Source organism: Mobula hypostoma, chromosome 7, assembly GCF_963921235.1.
Source record: "Mobula hypostoma chromosome 7, sMobHyp1.1, whole genome shotgun sequence".
In the NCBI taxonomy this organism is placed as follows: Eukaryota; Metazoa; Chordata; class Chondrichthyes; order Myliobatiformes; family Myliobatidae; genus Mobula; species Mobula hypostoma.
In genome coordinates this window covers 39,989,714-40,007,466 of record NC_086103.1, presented here as the reverse complement: position 1 = coordinate 40,007,466, position 17,753 = coordinate 39,989,714, and the positions used below count along the sequence as shown (strand labels likewise).

General features: G+C 41.1%; 1 protein-coding gene and 1 long non-coding RNA gene across 9 annotated transcripts in view; one reads left to right on the top strand and one right to left on the bottom strand.

The window, feature by feature from the left end:
* LOC134349259 (pterin-4-alpha-carbinolamine dehydratase 2-like) overlaps positions 1-17,753 on the bottom strand; it is a 102,294-nt gene that overhangs the window by 36,582 nt on the left and 47,959 nt on the right. For 2 of the 8 annotated variants that reach the window (XM_063053300.1, XM_063053298.1), the window contains one exon: positions 15,554-15,634. The exons of 1 other annotated variant lie outside the window; for it this stretch is intronic. In XM_063053300.1, the coding sequence (XP_062909370.1) occupies positions 15,554-15,634 (81 nt within the window). Of the gene's footprint in view, positions 1-12,297; positions 13,003-15,553; positions 15,635-17,753 lie in introns of those variants that run through there. 5 more of the 8 variants (XM_063053304.1, XM_063053305.1, XM_063053306.1 and 2 more) reach the window with 5 other exon arrangements.
* The window catches only part of LOC134349260 (uncharacterized), a 128,125-nt gene that overhangs the window by 83,338 nt on the left and 27,034 nt on the right, over positions 1-17,753 (top strand). The window lies entirely within an intron of this gene.

The following is a 17,753-nucleotide window of genomic DNA, read 5'->3' as shown; positions in this document are numbered from 1 at the left end:
TAGCCTTATAGCCTCATAACTTGCCGTTCCCCAATTAAAAATTTTCCTGTCCTCTCTGATTCTCTCCTTTTCCATGATAATGCTAAGGACCAAGGAGCAGTGGTCACTGTCCCCCAGATGCTCACCCACTGAGAGATCTGTGACCTGACCCGGTTCATTACCTAGTATTAGATCTAGTATGGCATTCTCCCTAGTCGGCCTGTCCACATACTGTGACAGGAATCCGCCCTGGACACACTTAACAAACTCTGCCCCATCTAAACCCTTGGAACTAATGAGGTGCCAATCAATATTAGGGAAGTTAAAGTCACCCATGATAACAACCCTGTTATTTTTGCACCTTTCCAAAATCTGCCTCCCAATCTGCTCCTCTGTATCTCTGCTGCTACAGCGGGGTCTATAGAATACCCGCAATAGAGTAACTGCTCCCTTCCTGTTCCTGACTTCCACCCATACTGACTCGAAAGAGGATCCTGCTACATTACCCACTCTTTCTGTAGCTGTAATAGTATCCCTAACCAGTAATTCCACCCCTCCTCCCCTTTTCCCCCCTCTCTATCCCTTTTAAAGCACTGAAATCTAGGAATATTGAGAATCCATTCCTGCCCTGATGCCAACCAAGTCTCTGTAATGGCCACTACATCATAATTCCATGTATGTATCCAAGCTCTCAGTTCATCACCTTTGTTCCTGATGCTTCTTGCATTGAGATACACACATTTCAGCCCTTCTACCTTACTGTGTTTACACCGTTTATTCTGCTTCTCTTTCCTCAAAGCCTCTCTATATGTTAGATCTGGCTTTACTCCATGCACTTCTTTCACTGCTCTATCGCTCCGGGTCCCATCCCCCTTGCAAACTAAATTAAATTGCAAAAGAAATGCCACCAAATTTTACAAAAAACTGTACATAAACAGAGAAAGACTGACAAACAGCTAATGTGCATAAGAAGTCAAAATACGGAAGTAAAAATAATTCTAAGGACATGAATTGTAAAGAGTCCATGAAAGTGAGTCTGTAGTTCACAGAATCAGTTCAGAGTTGTGGTGAGTAAAGTTATTCACAATGATTCAAGAGCCTGATGGTTGTAGGTAATAACTGTTTTTGAACTTAGTGGCTTCTGTATCCACTGCTCGATGGTAGTGGTGACAAGGGAGCATGGCCGAGACGATGGGAGTCTTTGGTGAGGGATGCTGCTTTCTTGTGGCAGCATTTCATGTAAATCAAATCAATGGTGAGGAGGGCATTGCCGACGATGGACTGGGCTGCATCCACCACTTTCTGTAGCTTTTTCCAGTGCTGGGCATTGGAGTTTCCATACCAGGCTGTGATGTAACCAGCTAGGATATGCTTCACTAGAAGTTTGTCAAAGATCGTCATGACATGCCCAATCTATGCAAACTTCTGAAACTATCATGCCTCCTTTGTGATGGCACTTACACTGTACCAGGTGTGTTATGTAGGACTAGATGTTAATATCCCTTGTTTGCATTCCTGAGACCTGCTGCCTAGACTCTGTGGGGTGGCCAAGTGAGTGGTGGCATCTTCTGGGTTATCAAGTGGGCGCCCTCTTTCCTCAGTGTTTCGCTGATAGGCCCACGACACCTCCGGAGGGTTCAGCAGTGAATCCCGCCGTCCCAGGCTCACCCCCTAGATGCCTTTCACTCACTTGCCGTCCCAGATGGAATCCTTTCCCTTCATCCAGAGCCACTGACTACCCTTTACAGCAGCTCTGGAGAGGTCCTGGTCGTGCCGCCAGGTGTACCGGCCTTTAGCAAGGCTGGTCTTGCAGCCCACCAGAATGTATTTTAGTGTCGCTGAAGTCGGGCAGAGGGAGCACGTGGTGTCCTCTCCATACCACTGGCTGAGATTTATGGGAGAAGGCAAGACATTGTCGGCGGCCCTGATGGTGAGGTTCGCTCTGAATGTCCCCATCTCCCACAGCTCTTTCCAGGAGATCTTTCTTTTCTCCACTCCCTCCCATCTCATCCATTGCCCTTGCCTTGCCTGAGCGACGGCCTTTGTGCACCTTGCCGCATCCTCCTGCCGACGTATCTCCTGCGTCTTTGAGACGGAGCAGCCTTGTTCCAGGCTGGTGTACTGTCCCCAAGGCCAAGACCGCTCCTCCCTTGCTGCACTCGGCCCACGATGTCCCTGTGCTTGAGTGCCGCCTTCGCTTGCTCGGCTGCTTCTGATGGAGTCCATTTCCTCCCAGTATCCAGGATGTGGGCAGCTTGTGCTACAAATGGATCACTCGCCTCTGTTAACATCATCTCCAGTCTTACTTTGGCACACTTGTACTCCTCTGAAAGACTGGAAATGGGTAGCTCTAGGACTCCCTTGCCGTAGAGCCCTATGCTGCTGAGGCACCTGGGAGGACCAAGCCTCTTCCTTACGTATGAGCTAATCAGTCCCTCCAGCTTTTCCACCTTCGAGACTGGAACTACATACAGGGTTAGTGGCCACATGAGGCGTGAAAGGAGCCCAAATTGCATACACCAGAGCTTCAACTTGCCAAGGAGTGTGGTTCTGTCGATGCTCTCGAGGCCACTGACTGCATCCTTCCTGAGCTGCTGTACCTGCTCTGTGTCTTTGAGGGATGCGTTATATCACTGACCTTGGCTCTTCACAGGCTTCTCGAAGACTGTTGGAATTGTAGAAGCGTTGGTCTACCAGCTTCCCCTTGACGATAGAGATGCTTCTGGACATGCTCAGCTTGATCTTCAGCCGAACCTGCTCGATGTTCTCTTGAAGCTTTCTCAACAGGCGTACAGTACAAGCCTTGGTCATGGTGAGTGCTGTGAGATCGTCCATGTATGCTCTGATAGGCAGCAGCCTCAGGCCAGGTCTTAAACGCTATCCTCCAACCACCCATCAAGATGGTCTAATGATCACCTCCATGGCCATGGTGAAGGCTAGCAGGGAAATGGTACAACCGGCCATGATTCCCACTTCCAGATGTTGCCACGCTGTGGTATAATCTGCTATTGTCAAAAACATAGCTGCACGTCCTGGAAGTAGGCCTTAACGAGGGTTGTGAGGGCCACTGGGACCCTGAGGAAGTTGAAAGCAGTCCTAAGGAAGTTATGAAGGACTGAGCCGAAAGCGTTGGCGAGGTCCAGGAACACCATGTGAAGATCTGTTCCCCCCTTCTTGGCGACCTGGGATCTGATGCCAGACGGTGCAAGTGTGTTCCAGACAGCCAGAGAAGCCCGAGATCCCTGCTTTCTGCATTGAGGTATCAATCAGATGGTTTCTTTGCAGATATCTTGACAGCCTATGAGCCACCACACTAAAGAAGATTTTGCCCTCAACATTTAGGAGACTAATCTGGTGGAATTGGCCGATTTCTGATTAACCTTTTTCCTTTGGGATCAGTGGCCACTAAATGTATGTTCATGGTCTTCAACTGCTGTAGCCCATCGACTTCAATGTTTGATCTGTTGTACATTCAGAGATGCTCTTCTGCACACCAATGTTTTAACACGCGGTTATTTGAGTTATTGTTGCCCTCCTGTCAGCTTGAACCAGACTGGCCATTCTCTTCTGACCTCTCACAACAAGGTGTTTTTGAGGATAATATGTAGCATTTTAAAATCCTAAAATAAAGGTTCTTAAAAAGAAATCACACAGTCAAGCTTCAGCAGACTGAATGGGAATGGCCACTAACTGGATCTAAACATGAGGAGGGCAGGAAATGAACCAGACCACTAGTGGCAGTAAAATTCCACAAGCAAACTTCATTAAATATCTACAGCAGACTTAGATTCAAAACATTTCTATAATTATATTACAATTGTTATTTATACAATTGTTATATTACAATAAAAATACTAGACATCATCAATAATAAAAACAGAAACTGCTGGAAGTATCAGTGGGCCAAGTGCTAACAGTGGAGAGAGGAAATGTTAATATTTCAGGTTGATACGACTTGATATCAAGTTGTATTCATCCATTTTCAAACTGGATTGGAGAAAGTAATTCACAAATACCATCAAGATTGAGGAGCTCTGTTTCACTGAGTCATACTGCCAACCAAAGGTGGTAATGAATACGTTCTGCTAGGTCATGATGAGATCCAATTAACCAATGGATATGACTACCTGTTAGGGCAGATGGTTTAATAGAATTGGAGGAAGAATAAAAATGGTAAAAAAACAATGCAAAGGAAAAGGCAAAGCAATTATAACTATGATGTACAGCTCGAACCAATTCCTAAAATACTTCATCCCAACATGTATTAAAAGTCATTTGGACTTTTACCTATCTATCAAATACACTTGGCACACAGGAAAGGGGATAACTGTTTAATTATAGCTGAGAAGCTATCTGACAATTAGAAATGAATAAATAAATTAATACAGAGTTACGCAGCATAGTGGGGTACAGTAAAAAGATATACTAAATGCAAAGCATTAGCATTCAACAAGAAATGACATCAGAAATATCTGATTTACCAAAATAAATATTAAATTGTCTTTTTAAAAAGGGTAAAGTCTCCTGGGATTAAGTTGAATAGCTCCCAGAAAGGGCACTTAGATCACAATGTTTAATTAACACGTGGTTTGTTACCTTCATGGCAGCCAGCTCAATTGGATTGTTGCTATCATCAGCCAACACAAAATTGCAGTTCACTGGCGCATTAATCCCAGCAGGAGACCAAATTTTGAGAGTTTCTAGTACATTTAAAACAAGCCCACATTACCAATATCCAACTTGCACCATTTCAGGTGGAAGTAGAATCTCATGTGTTCTGAAGTTCAGTCTGACCCAGAACAGTCCCTCATGGGAGTGGCCTGTTGTTTTCTGACACGTTGGAGATCTTGGAGAAGGGCAGGGACGTTGAAAAAGTGGAGAGATGTGCTATTTCCAGGGTTAGACTGAGGCTGTCAAGCCACACATTATGAAAACAGGAGGGATATAGGTGTGGCAATCAATATCTCGAACGAGACCACAAGGACCTATGACTCACTTTCACGGACTCTGCAACTTACGTTCTCAGTATTAATTAACATTACTTGTTTTTTTGTATTTGCACATTGGTTCCTTGTCAGGCTTCTTGCTTATGTGTATATTTTCATTGATTCTATTGTATTTCTTTGTTCTACTGTGAATGCCTGCAAGATTGTGTATTTCAGGGTAGTATATGGTGACATAGCAATCCTTTGATAATAAATTTACTTTGAACATTGAACAGGGATCTGCTTAGAACACAGAACAGTACAGCACAGGAACAGGCCATTCAGCCCACAATGTTGTACCCCAACCAGCTAAAAAGTAAATCAAAAACACCCCAGCACCAATCACTCCTACCTACAACATGTCCATATCCCTCCATCTTCCTTACATCCATGTGCATATTCAAACATCCCCGAAAAGCCTCTAATGTATTTGCCTCTACCACCAGACAGCACATTCTAGGCATCAACGATTGAATAAAAAAACCTTAACCCTCAAATCCCTCTTGAACCTACCCCCTCACACCCTCAATGTATGCCCTTTGGTATTAGACATTTCAACCTGGGAAACAGAGACTCTCTGTCCACTATCTATGCCTCTCATAATCTTATAAACCTCTAGCCGATCTCCCCTCAGCCTTTGGCGCTCCAGAGAAAACAATTTAAGTTAATTCAGCCTCTTGTGATAGCACATGCCCTCTAACCCAGCCAACATCCTGGTAAACCTCTTCTGTACCCTCTCCAAAGCCTCAACATTCCTATAATGGAGCGACCAGAACTGTATGCAATACGCCAGATGCAGCCTAACCAGAGTTTTATAAAGTTGCAGTATAACCTCCTCACATTTGAGTCAAAGCCTCAATTAATAAAAGCAAGCATTCCATTACCTTCTTAACCACCTTATCGGCCTGCATAGCCACTTTCAAGGAGCTATAAACTTAGACCCCAAGATCTCTCTGCTCAGCAACACTGTTAAAGATCTTGCCCTTAACAGTGTACTGTCTCCTTGCATTTGCCCTACCAAGGTGCAACACCTCACTTATATCTGGATTAAACTCCATTTGCCATTTTTCAGCCCATATCTGTAACTGATCTGTATCTCACTGTATTCTTTGCCAGTCTTCTACACTATTCACATTTCCAACAATCTTGTTATAATGCACAATCTTAATAACCCAATCATCTATATTGTCATCCAGGTCATTTATATACATTACAAACAGCAAAGGTCCTAGCACAGATTCCTGCGGAATGCCATTAATTACAGATCTCCAACTCAAATAAGTTCCTTCAGCCTCTACTCTGTATCTTCTACGTGCAAGCCATTTTCTGAATCCAAACAGCCAATTCGCCACAGACCCCACGCATTTTACAGTGATCTTCTAGATTAGCCTCCCATGAGGAAGTTAGTCAAACGCTTTACTAAAATCCATGTAGACAACATCCACTGCCCTAACCTCATCAACCTCTCTTGTCACCTTGTCAAAAAACTCAGTCAAGTTGGTAAGACACAAGCAGCCCCACACAAAGCCGTGCTGGCTCTCCCTAATTAGGCCACAGGCTTCCAAATGCTCAAATATCCTATATCAAGGAATTTTCTCCAGCAGTTCATTGACTCCACTTTTTTCTAATTCATCCATCTGGGTATCACTGTCAAGACCATTACATTGACAGCCCTCAGTAAAATGGTGCTTGGCCACCGTCTTGAATTGCTGCAGTCAGTGATAGGTGGACAGACTCTTGTTGGAAACGGTCATGGTCTGGCAGATGTTTTTGGCACAATGTTACTTGATGCTTATCAACCTATGTTCAAATGCTGCATGCAGGTGTAGACTGCCCCCAGCCTTGGGTGCTTGGATAGATACTTACTTGCAATGCAGCTCACTTGGGGTAACTTGGAGTTTTTTTTAATTATCTGTTAATTTTATTGTGTTAATATTATTTTACGCGCTGTGATTTGCACCTTGATCCCAGAGGAAGGTTGTTTCATTTAGCAATATACATGTCTACACGGGAATAACAAAAAAATCTTGAACTTGAAAAAAGGACACAAAAGGAGGAGGCATCTCAGCAGGAAGTCACATCCACCGGGAAAGCTATGCTCCTCCCTCAGCAATGAACTGAATTCATTAAGGTTCAGCTAATTCCTGCATTTATAACTATAGATCCTTCCTGACATTTTCATCCCCTCCCCCGCCATCAATGCACAGTGCAGATGATTCAAATTGGCTGCATCGTGAAAACACCAAAAACAGAGAAGGCTACAGAAAGTGTGGACATCACAGACAAAGCCCTCCCCACCAGTCAGTACATTTACACGGAACGCTGCCACAAGAAAGCAGCACCTATCAATTATTTAGAGAATTCTATGGGAATTTTAAGCAAACGTTAACACAAAAAAAAATAGGTCAGTTAAAAAATGAGTTAAAATTAACTTAAAAATTGAGAAACACATTTTACACACTATAATGAGAACTGCAAAATAGTATACCAAATGAAGTCAACTTATTTAAGCTACACTTCCCCGATATTTACCATAACAGTTTATTAGCATTGACTTGCATTTTTTCCGACAGAGTGCCTTCCTTAAACCACTGCACAAAAAAGGCAGTATGTGAGGTGGTCTAGTCCAATCCATAGCACGGGCATAAATAACTTCTTCATTTTGGTTACTACGTTCAGAAGCAAATTCCGTCGTAATTTTCAGATGAACCAGTGCCACCCACAGCTCAGCAGGATTAGGTCAATATCACAATACAGTAGAGCGCACAAAGATGACAGAAACTCCTGCTATTCAATAACCCAATGTAAAATGGTTACTGCGCCTTTTAAGGATGTCACTAATGATGAATACCTTCTTTTGTATTAAATGTCAACTGGAAAAAAAACGCAGCAAGCAAACAAAACATTTTAAAATTAAATGAAACAAAAAGGTATGAATTACTTGTTCAGAGAGAAATAATGGGAGTAGATAGATTTAGACCAGCTTTACAAATATGCCAAAAGGTTTATAAATAAATACTCAGCTTTGTTTCTCTGGCACGGGACATCAGCTGCAGCCTTCAAACCAGTCAGAGTATTTTTTGTACTTTCTATTTAAAATCAACAGAACTCTCAAGTAAATTCCATCTTTTCAGCTTACTCAATGAGCCAGTACTTGATGCTCTTCACCCTTGCCTGCCCACAAGAAACTGGATCAGACGCAGGGGGCTGATTGAGCTAACTCACTGCACCCTGGGTACCAGGCAGCAAAGCGTGGTGAGGCCTCAGGACAGTGGTGGGATAACTTCCCACAATGCAACACCAAGACCCACCTCAAGAATATCCTGACAGCCGTCGATAGAGACAGAAGAAAGGAAAACTATAGGCCAGTTAATCTGACCTCAGTGGTTGGGAAGATGTTGGAGTTGATTATTAAGGATGAGGTCTCAGGGCACTTGGAGGCAATATGATGAAATAGGCATGGTTTCCTCAAGGGAAATTCCTAACAAATCTGTTGGAATTCTTTGAAGAAATAACAAACATAATAGACAAAGGGGAAAATCGGTTCATATTGTGTACTTGGATTTTCAGGCGGCCTTTGACAAAGTGCCACAAGAGGCTGCTTAACAGACTTCGAGCCCATGGTATTACAGGATTCTAGCATGGATAAAGCAGTAGCTGATTGGCAGGAGGTAAAGAATGGGAAGAAAGGGAGCCTTTTCTAGCAGGCTGCTGGTGACTAATGCTGTTCCACAGGGATCTCTGTTGGGACAGATTGTTTTTACGTTATATGTCAATGATTTGGATGATGGAATGGATGGTTTTGTTGCAAAGTTTGCAGACGATATGAAGATAGGTGAAGAGGCAGGTAGTTTTGAGAAAGTAGAGAGGCTACAGAAGGACTTAAGACAGATTAGGAGAATGGGCAAAGAAATGGCAAATGGAATAGTGTCAGGAAGTGAAAGTAGAGGAAGTGGAAGGTGGACTATTTTGTAAACGGAGAAAATATACAAAAAATTAAAATGCAAAGGGACTTGGGAGTCTTTGTGCAGGATTCCCTAAAGGTTAATTTGCAGATTGAGTCTGTGGTGAGGAAGGCAAATGCAATGTTAATATTCATTTAAAGATGACTAGCACATAAAAGCAAGGATGTAATGTTGAGACTTTATAAAGCACTGGTGAGGCCTCATTTGGAGTATTGTGAGCAGTTCTGGGGCCCTCATCTTAGAAAGGATGTGCTAAAACTGGAGGGGGTTCAAAGGAGGTTCGAGAAAATGATTCTAGGATTGAATGGTGTCATATGAAGAGTGTTTGATGGCTGTGGGCCTGTATTCACTGGAATTCAGAAGGATGAAGGGTGATGTCATTAAATCCTATCAAATGGTGAAAGGCCTTGGTAGAATGGATGTGGAGAGGATGTTTCCTATGGAGGGGGTGTCTAAGACCAGAGGACACAGCCTCAGAACAGAGGGGCATCCTTTTAGAACAGAGAGGAGGAGGAATTTCTTTAGCCAGAGTGGTGATCTGTGGAATTCTTAGCCACAAGTAACTTCGGAGACCAAGACTTTATGTATATTTAAGGCCGAGGTTGATAGATTTTTGATTGGTCAGGGCATGAAGTTATACAGAGAGAAGGCAGGAGATTGGGACTGAGAGGAAAATTGGATCAGCCTTGAGGAAATGGTGCAGCAAACTTGGCGGGCAAAATGGCCTAATTCTGCTCCTATATCTGATGGTCTTTTGGTAGGCAGTTCAGCCCATTAAAGCCATCAAGCTTTGTAACACTCAGAGAAATATACAAATTATTAAAATTGCTTAAAATGATTTAAAAAGTCAGTTGAAAACCTTGAACAATATTTTACTAAATAATTTAAGGTATCAAAATAAGTATAACTGTACCGTTTTTCTACTGATCTCCAGGCTAATAATCCTCAGACAATGGAACGGGAATTCCAATATTCCAGTCCTCGGGAATGTCAGCATAATTGAGCCCCACTGCTGGATTTCAATGAGAAGACTGGTGGAAGAGCCAAGCGATACATTTGCCATGTCCATCAGTGTGCATGTCCCAGACTTTCTGCCAATGACTACATTCTTGGGACTTTCTTACCCGCAAGTAGCTGAACACTGTTGGTTTTTGGCAACAACTATCACCTTCCTACCAACCCCTTCCTTTATCTTATTTTTATTTTAACTTACGCACGCGTGTGTGTGTGTATTTGTTTTAAGCTTTGCCTCACAACTTAAGGCTGATTTATACTTCTGCGTCAAATCGACGCAGTAGGTACGGCATAGCCACGAACCCTATGCAGAGCCTACGCAGATCCCTACGCCGTAGCCTGACGTTCTCCCAAAATGTAACTACGCATCGCGGCAATGCAGACGGCAACAACTGTGGTTGGTCCACTTGGTAGCATCGCATTTCCTCCTACGCTGCAATAGCTTCCCACTGGGCGACTGAAGGGCAGGGAAGGAACTCTGGCTGCAATGCTTTTCATAAACCTTTACAGACCTCCGAAATTATGGAGGACACATTTCGCTTTTACGAAAATAGACGCTGGCTTTAAACTTGTTTACCCCGGGGAAGACTACCATGACCATGAAGCCTTGCACGGGCAGATGTGTGCGCATGCGCGACATACCTGAATTGCACAGCAACGCAGACACACCAACGCAAAGTATAAATGTTCACAACACGCATAGGCCACTTGTGCAGGTTACGGTGTCCATTTGACGCAGAAGTATAAATCAGCCTTTACTAAGAAACTGTAGACAAATCAGTGGCAAACGGATACCATTTACCTGCAACAAATACTATTGAGTTTTGAACTCATCATAAAAGCAGAAGTGTTGAACTTGCCATCCAGGTTCCAGCATCAATTTTCTGGCTGGGACATATTAAAAAAAAGCAACAATTTTGACAAACTGAAAAGCTAAGACCATCTTTATGTAGATCAGTAGTTTAATTTCTGGGACTTTATCCAGTAACACGAATTGCCAGAACAAGTCACTAAGGGCACTTCCATTATCCAGATTTGATTCACTTGCATTCTGCAAGTTTAACCTTCCAAGTACCACTGGGCAAACACAAACCTCAGCAGCAAACTGATGCATGCTCGGAATTTTCAATACTTTTTTCATTTTAAGAAGAGCTGGAGTCATAGTGTTGTTTAAGGAGTATCTTTTCTTACCTGGTCTGATTAGAATCATAAGATAAAGCATTAATCAATTTTTTTTGATTAAAATATTTTGTGGCATCTATAAATTGATACTAAGGAAATTGGAGGCTTTTTGAAATGGAGAAAAAATCAGCTTGCTGTTCACTGTTTTATGGTATATTCCAATCTCCCCTAATCTACTGGGCAAATTGATTTAATGCTTCATCTGTCACAGTGCTACACAAAAGGTGTCAAGAACAGGTGGTGACGGTGTTTCACAACACTGCAATTCAACTCCCATTTTACAGCTAGGCAGAACAGAGACCAAATTGTAAATATTAATAAAAGTGGTCATTTGTGAAGTGAAAATAGGAGCATTAAACTATAAAAGTTCCTCTGCGTTACAGACTAAAGATATGGAAAATGCATAATAAATACAGCAAAATATGGAATGGCTTATTAAACCATGGTCAAAAAGATTTGTACACGAGACACAGTTGACAGAAAGGTACATTAGGTAATCAGGAAAGCAAACTGAATTTAAGCTTTTATTCCAAGATGGTTGTAAAACAGAAGGTAGGCTCGTTGCAATTAAAGAGGGCTTTGTTGAGACCACAGCTGGGGAACAGAGTGCAATTTTCATCTCTGTATCCACAGATACACTTGCATTGGAGACACTCCAATGAAAATTTAGTTCTGCACAGAGTATTGTGCCGGCAGTTATTGATCTTAAAAGAATGAGAAGCAATTTTATTGAAAAATAAGGCTGAGTGGTCTTGGAAGGTTAGATGCTGAAAGAATGTTTGCCAAAAGCAGAAAATCTAGAACTCGGACAAAGTCTCAAGGGGCCAGCTAGTTAGGACAAAGAAGAGCAGAAAGTTCATCACCCGGGTGGATTCTGTTGCAATCCCCCCTCTCTGTAGCATTGAGCCTATATATTTAACATTGTATAGGTGGAATCCTAAGAACCCAACAATATCATGTCCACACAGCAAAGCAAAACCAGGGTCAAGAATTACCCATGTTTTAACTGAATGGAGGAGAAAGCCTGGGGGCCAAATGATCTTCTCCTATTCCATGATGCTATCTAAAGTGCTACAAGAAATCTGAATGATGTAGTTTTTAATTATACAAGGATAACATGGCAAAACCGTGATAAAAACAAGAAATGTACAGACATGCAATTCATACCATCTTACTTATGTCAAGAGAAATGCACCCAACATGAGTGGATATTCTATTTAGTCTTTATTATTTCCAGTACTGTACATACACATAAGTAAACAAACAATAAAAATAGATACCGGAAATCTGAAATGAGAATATAAAGTGTTGGCAACATTCAGCAGGTCCGACTGCATCTGTGAAAAGAGAAGTAAAGTTGGAAGAAGAGTCCCTGTCATGAAGCATTAACTCTGCTTCTTTCCTCAGAAACTGACCAACATGCTGAAAGTCTCCAGCTTTTAACATTTTTATAACTCTTGAGTACTTCCTCTGCAGCGTTCCAGGTGCAAGTCTCATCATTTGAGCATGCTGAATTCAAAATGCAGGTTTATTAAAAGTAACGTTTGTGATTTGAGGGGTCAGAGTTCTTAAATAACTTACTATCCTCTGCATTTCTGATTTTAGCAGTCACGAGCTTACATTCTTGAAGAAATATTGATTTAAAGTGGGAATTACACATTCCGTTATTGGTCTCAATTGGAATGTTTAATATGTTCACCTTGAGCTTAAAGGCAACGCATCTTAGGTAAAATCTATTTTCTCCAACAAAAGAAAAACAGAAGACCTAAAATTAGGAGCTAATTTACTGAAGCAGCAGCTTGTTCAATGAACTTTGCCAGTTTGATATCTTTTTTGGAGAGACCACCGCAGTCATGTGTTAGAAGAGTAATCTGAACCTGGAGGGGAAAAGGGTGGGGGAGAAAAAGCAAGATTAAGTCACCATTCCACTTTAATTAAAGATGCAGACAAATCAATTTCAGAATCTGGCCCAGACTCACTTGTGTTTGCCGTACTGGAGCAGATGCTTTGTATAATCTCACACATCATATGCAATTATTACATCAGAAGATAAAACAGAAGGTTGGTGAAACATTATTGAGGTTGCTGCTACAAGTAGAGACTAGAAGGGTCTCTTCCAAAAGAAAACAATGTGACAGGGGAATTTCTACAGTGGAGAAAATGTCATAATATATTATTTTCCTACTGAATATATATACAGCTAAGCAAAAAATTGCTGTGAAAATGTGACAATTTTCTTCACCAAAAAACGAAGTGTACTGTTCAGCAACATTTCTAATAAAAAAAAGGTTGATTATTCTAAATATACCAATTTGTGACTATAGGCTTCTTATTGGCTCCAATTTGCATCCATAAATATCTACAGTACAAATCAAAAGGTTGTGCAATTAAATCCCAGTTCAAATCTTGCAGAAATGTTCTGGATTAATTTCAGTGCTGATTTGATGAATTCCCATATTGTCAGAGGTACCAGATTTTGGCAGAGCACTTCGCTGCTTGTTCATGCAGATGTAAAAAAAAGTCAGCAAGGAATTTCTACTAGTGCTCTCAAAAAACTTGCTCTTTAATTAATACAACAAATCAACTTTTACTGCTACATTCCACCCTTTCTCATTCCAACCTTTCCTGACAGTTCAAACCCCGAACTTGATCTTTCCTAGTTTCTGTCGACATCTCCCAATGGTCACTTAATACTCAATTTCCATCTAGCTCAATTTCCTGACTCACATGGAAGTGGTTACAAATGGTTCTGAAAGATGCCTCTTTCTAGCAATATTTGTGAATGCACAGATACAATTTCTTTTCATTAGCCAATACAATTTTACTCGGAAATTTTCCTTTGCATCAGATTACTTAACGTCATAGAGCCTTCCAGAAAATTACTCTAAAGCCCATATATTTTCCACTCAGGACCCTGAATGATTATTAATTCTCCCACCATGGTTTCAAAATGCTGATTAAGGTGCAAAACCTGAATAAGGAAACATAATAATTGGTATAACGTTTCATCTTACCACAGCATTTAATACCAAGTCAAATTGACCTTTGCTTTCACTGCTAATAAAATGCAAAGTATTTTCATTTAATAACTATAACAATCAAAATATCATAAGGGATAGCCACAATGCATCTCTCAGTATTCATTTCAAGGTCCAGTAGTATACATTTTATATTGAGTTCTGCACTCATGTCCTGCTCCACCTGAAGATAGTGGCATTTCCAGTTTATTTCACAGGGTAACACCCCATAATGTTCCTTATTGCAAGTTCAAAACTATTCACCCCAGATTATAACAAGAAACTAAAGGTTTGCAGAAGGTGTACACATAGATATCAGCAGAATAATTCAACATAGTTCTATAATATCACAACAATCACCCATGGTTGAAGATAGTCCTATAGCTAAACCCTATCGCTAAAGTGAATCAGTGACAGGAAAACTGAGTCCTCAGAGTTCAAGTAGTTTACACCCATTCTAGGAGACTTGAACACAAGACCCAAGTTGACAATTCATGGGATTGGCGAAGGAATCGTCATCTGTTTGATGGATTATTGCTCTGTTGAGCAAATCAAAAACCAACACTAAATATATAAAATTCTGTGCCATCATCTCCGAGAGCAGGGCATTATCGAAGCTTCTGAGATACTGTTTGTCCCTCAACAACACAATTCCTTCAGACTATCGTGTCAATGCACATCGTTGTTTGTAATTCTGGATAAATTGGTTGATGTGCTCTCGAGGGAAAGGAAAATAAAAATAAACATCAGATACTGGAAATCTAAAATAAAATAGAATGCTGAAAAGACCCAGGAAGAAGATGTGGATGAAACGTAATGATGCCAAATCTGTGTCAGAACTCCCCTTTCATTACCTTTCACTCCAGCCTCGCCATTCCCAACATTCTTTGCAAACTCACTCTCCGCTCCACATGGACAAATACAGTACTGTGCAAGCCAGTAAAGGATTGAAGAAGCATGATTGTGGTGGCAGCTGGAGACAGGGAATGAGGAATTTCTGAGGGATGAGTGCTGGTGGGAGAGGATTCCAGTTTGTGATGCTGTAACAATTACAGCATTTGCTCTGGTCTCAGTTCAACTTGCCAGTTGTCTGGTCAAGCTGAAAACAGTACCGGACTCACAAAATGCTGTTCCTTACAGTGCTACTAATGGTTAAGCTTCTGATGTCTGTTATGTGGAACTGCACAGGAGGATCAAAGGAAGAATTCAGACCAAACTGGCTGTAACACATTAACTAAGATAGCAATACGGCTGAGAATACACTAGTAAGGGCTTGCAGTACCTTATAAATTGAATGCACAGATAATGATCGCAGTTCTGTGTACTGAGGAAACATGGTGTGCCTGTACAAGTATCACAGACTTAGAAAGTAGTGAGTTATACATTGCTGCAGAGGGAGAACTCACATTACCTTATGATACACATTGAACCACTCAGGGTGATGATTCATTTTCTCTGCTTGTAACGCCACCCGCGTCATAAACCCAAAGGCCTGGAATGAGATTCAGTTTAAACAAAGTTAACAACTTCAAACAAACTCCCAGTTCTATAAACTATCAAAAGTTAAATATAAAGCAAGTTTTAATCACCCATAATAGGTACCAGTAAAGATAACTGGGCCTGACTTTTACCATTCTAAATGAAAAAAGGGCCCAAATTTATCTTATTTAAAATGAATGCTTTCCAATGTTCCTCTCAGCCCCAATCTCAAGCTTTCTTCCCGTATCCCTTCATGCACTGATCAATCAAGAATTTATCAACCTCTGCATTAAATATACGTAAAGACTTGAGCAAAAAATTCCACAGATTCACCAATCTCTGGCTAAAGAAATTCTTCCTCATCTCCATTCTTAAAGGACGCCCCTCTATTCTGAGGTTGTGTCCTCTGGTCCTAGACTTTCCCACCATAGGAAGCATCCTTCCTAATAAATTCTTATAGTAACATTAGTTGTTTTTTTTAGGTATTGTACTTGCTGCCACAAAACAACAAATTTCATGTCAAACCTGATTCTGATCAAACCAATGTGATACAAGAATACTTTTAGCTGTTGCAGAAATCAGTCATTTCATCAGTAATCAGGGTCTGAGCACATTTTAGACAGATAAGAAAAACAAGACTATTTTGTCCCAGCTTATTGTTAAACATCTCCAATTAACAAGATGTTCAATGCCCTAACCAGACTGTGACTGTATCAGTTTCCTGAGTGATTCAGTTTCCATAAGACACAGGAACAGAATTAGGCCATTTTGCCCATTGAATCCGCTCCACCATTCGACCATGACTTATTTCTTTTACCCCTCAACCCTATTTTCCTGCTTTCTCCCCATAACCTTTGACATCCTTACTATTCAAGAACCTATCAACACCACTTTAAACATACCCAATGACTTAGCCTCTACAGCCATCTGCAGCAATGAATTCCACAGAATCACCACTTTCTAGCTAAAGAAATCCTTTCTTGTTTCTGTTCTAAAGGGTCATCCTCGTACTCTGAGGTTATGCACTCTAGTACTAGATTCTCCAAATATTGGAAATGTCCTCTCCACGTTTACTCTATCTAGGCCTTACAACAGACAGGGAATAGGGGAATTTAGCTTAGTTTGGCATCAAAGTCAGCCTAGAAATGATGGGCTGAAGGGCCTGTTCCTGTGATTTACTGTTCTGTACATCTGTGTTTCACTTGGAACAAGATGCCCACTCAGTGGGTTAGGAGAAGCATTTAGTTTTACTCCTTTTAATATTTCAATTATTTTTTAGATTGAATGTGTTATAAGTTTTTAAAAAGTGGGTTCAAAAGCATCTCAATGTCAGAACAGCTTCGTTCGCAAATGTGCCAGCTACTGGTATCCTGCTGAGGCCTCACTAGATAATCCCACATATAGCAGGTCAGTATAGTCACCTGATTTCAGCCCGGGTAAGTTTATGCATTCAGCGAGCACGGGCAGCAGGTCAAACTCCGCACAATTCCACCCTCCAGTCAACAACCAACTTCACGTGAGAGATACTAGTTTCAATTTAGAATTTCATTGAACTAGTTTAAGTTACTTAACCTAACCCTTCTGTTACTAAAGCTTAAGCCAATTCTGTTAGGTTTTACTATTTAAAATAATATTTAATGTTATATTTTAATAAAACCACATGATACAAATGGTTAGTAATATACTGCTATTAAGTAAGGTCTGATCAACCACCTATGTGACTCTAATAATCATTGAAATGAAATGATCACAAACAAAAATAAAAATGTCTTCAAAAGAGTTCTTTCAATTACAAAATGATTACATATTAATAGATGTTTTTCTGTCTTTATTGCAACCCCTCAATCTAGCTGACAAGCTCTGCGGTGATTGCTGTGCAATTACTGAGCAAGGAAGCTTCTAGCAATTACACACTGATATGCAGGCATACTTCAGGAAGCCTTCAAATGTTTCATGGAATCAATTTCCATTTTACAGCACAAACTATTCTCTATTCCTAAAAGAGTTTCCCTTTATAAGATTTAGATCAAATTTCAATGCGTTGGTAAGCCAGCTGGTGGTACGGTAGCATCTGCGCCAGACTTCAAGGAGAGGGGTCCCAGGTTCGAATCCTGCCAGCTCCTTGCTGCTTT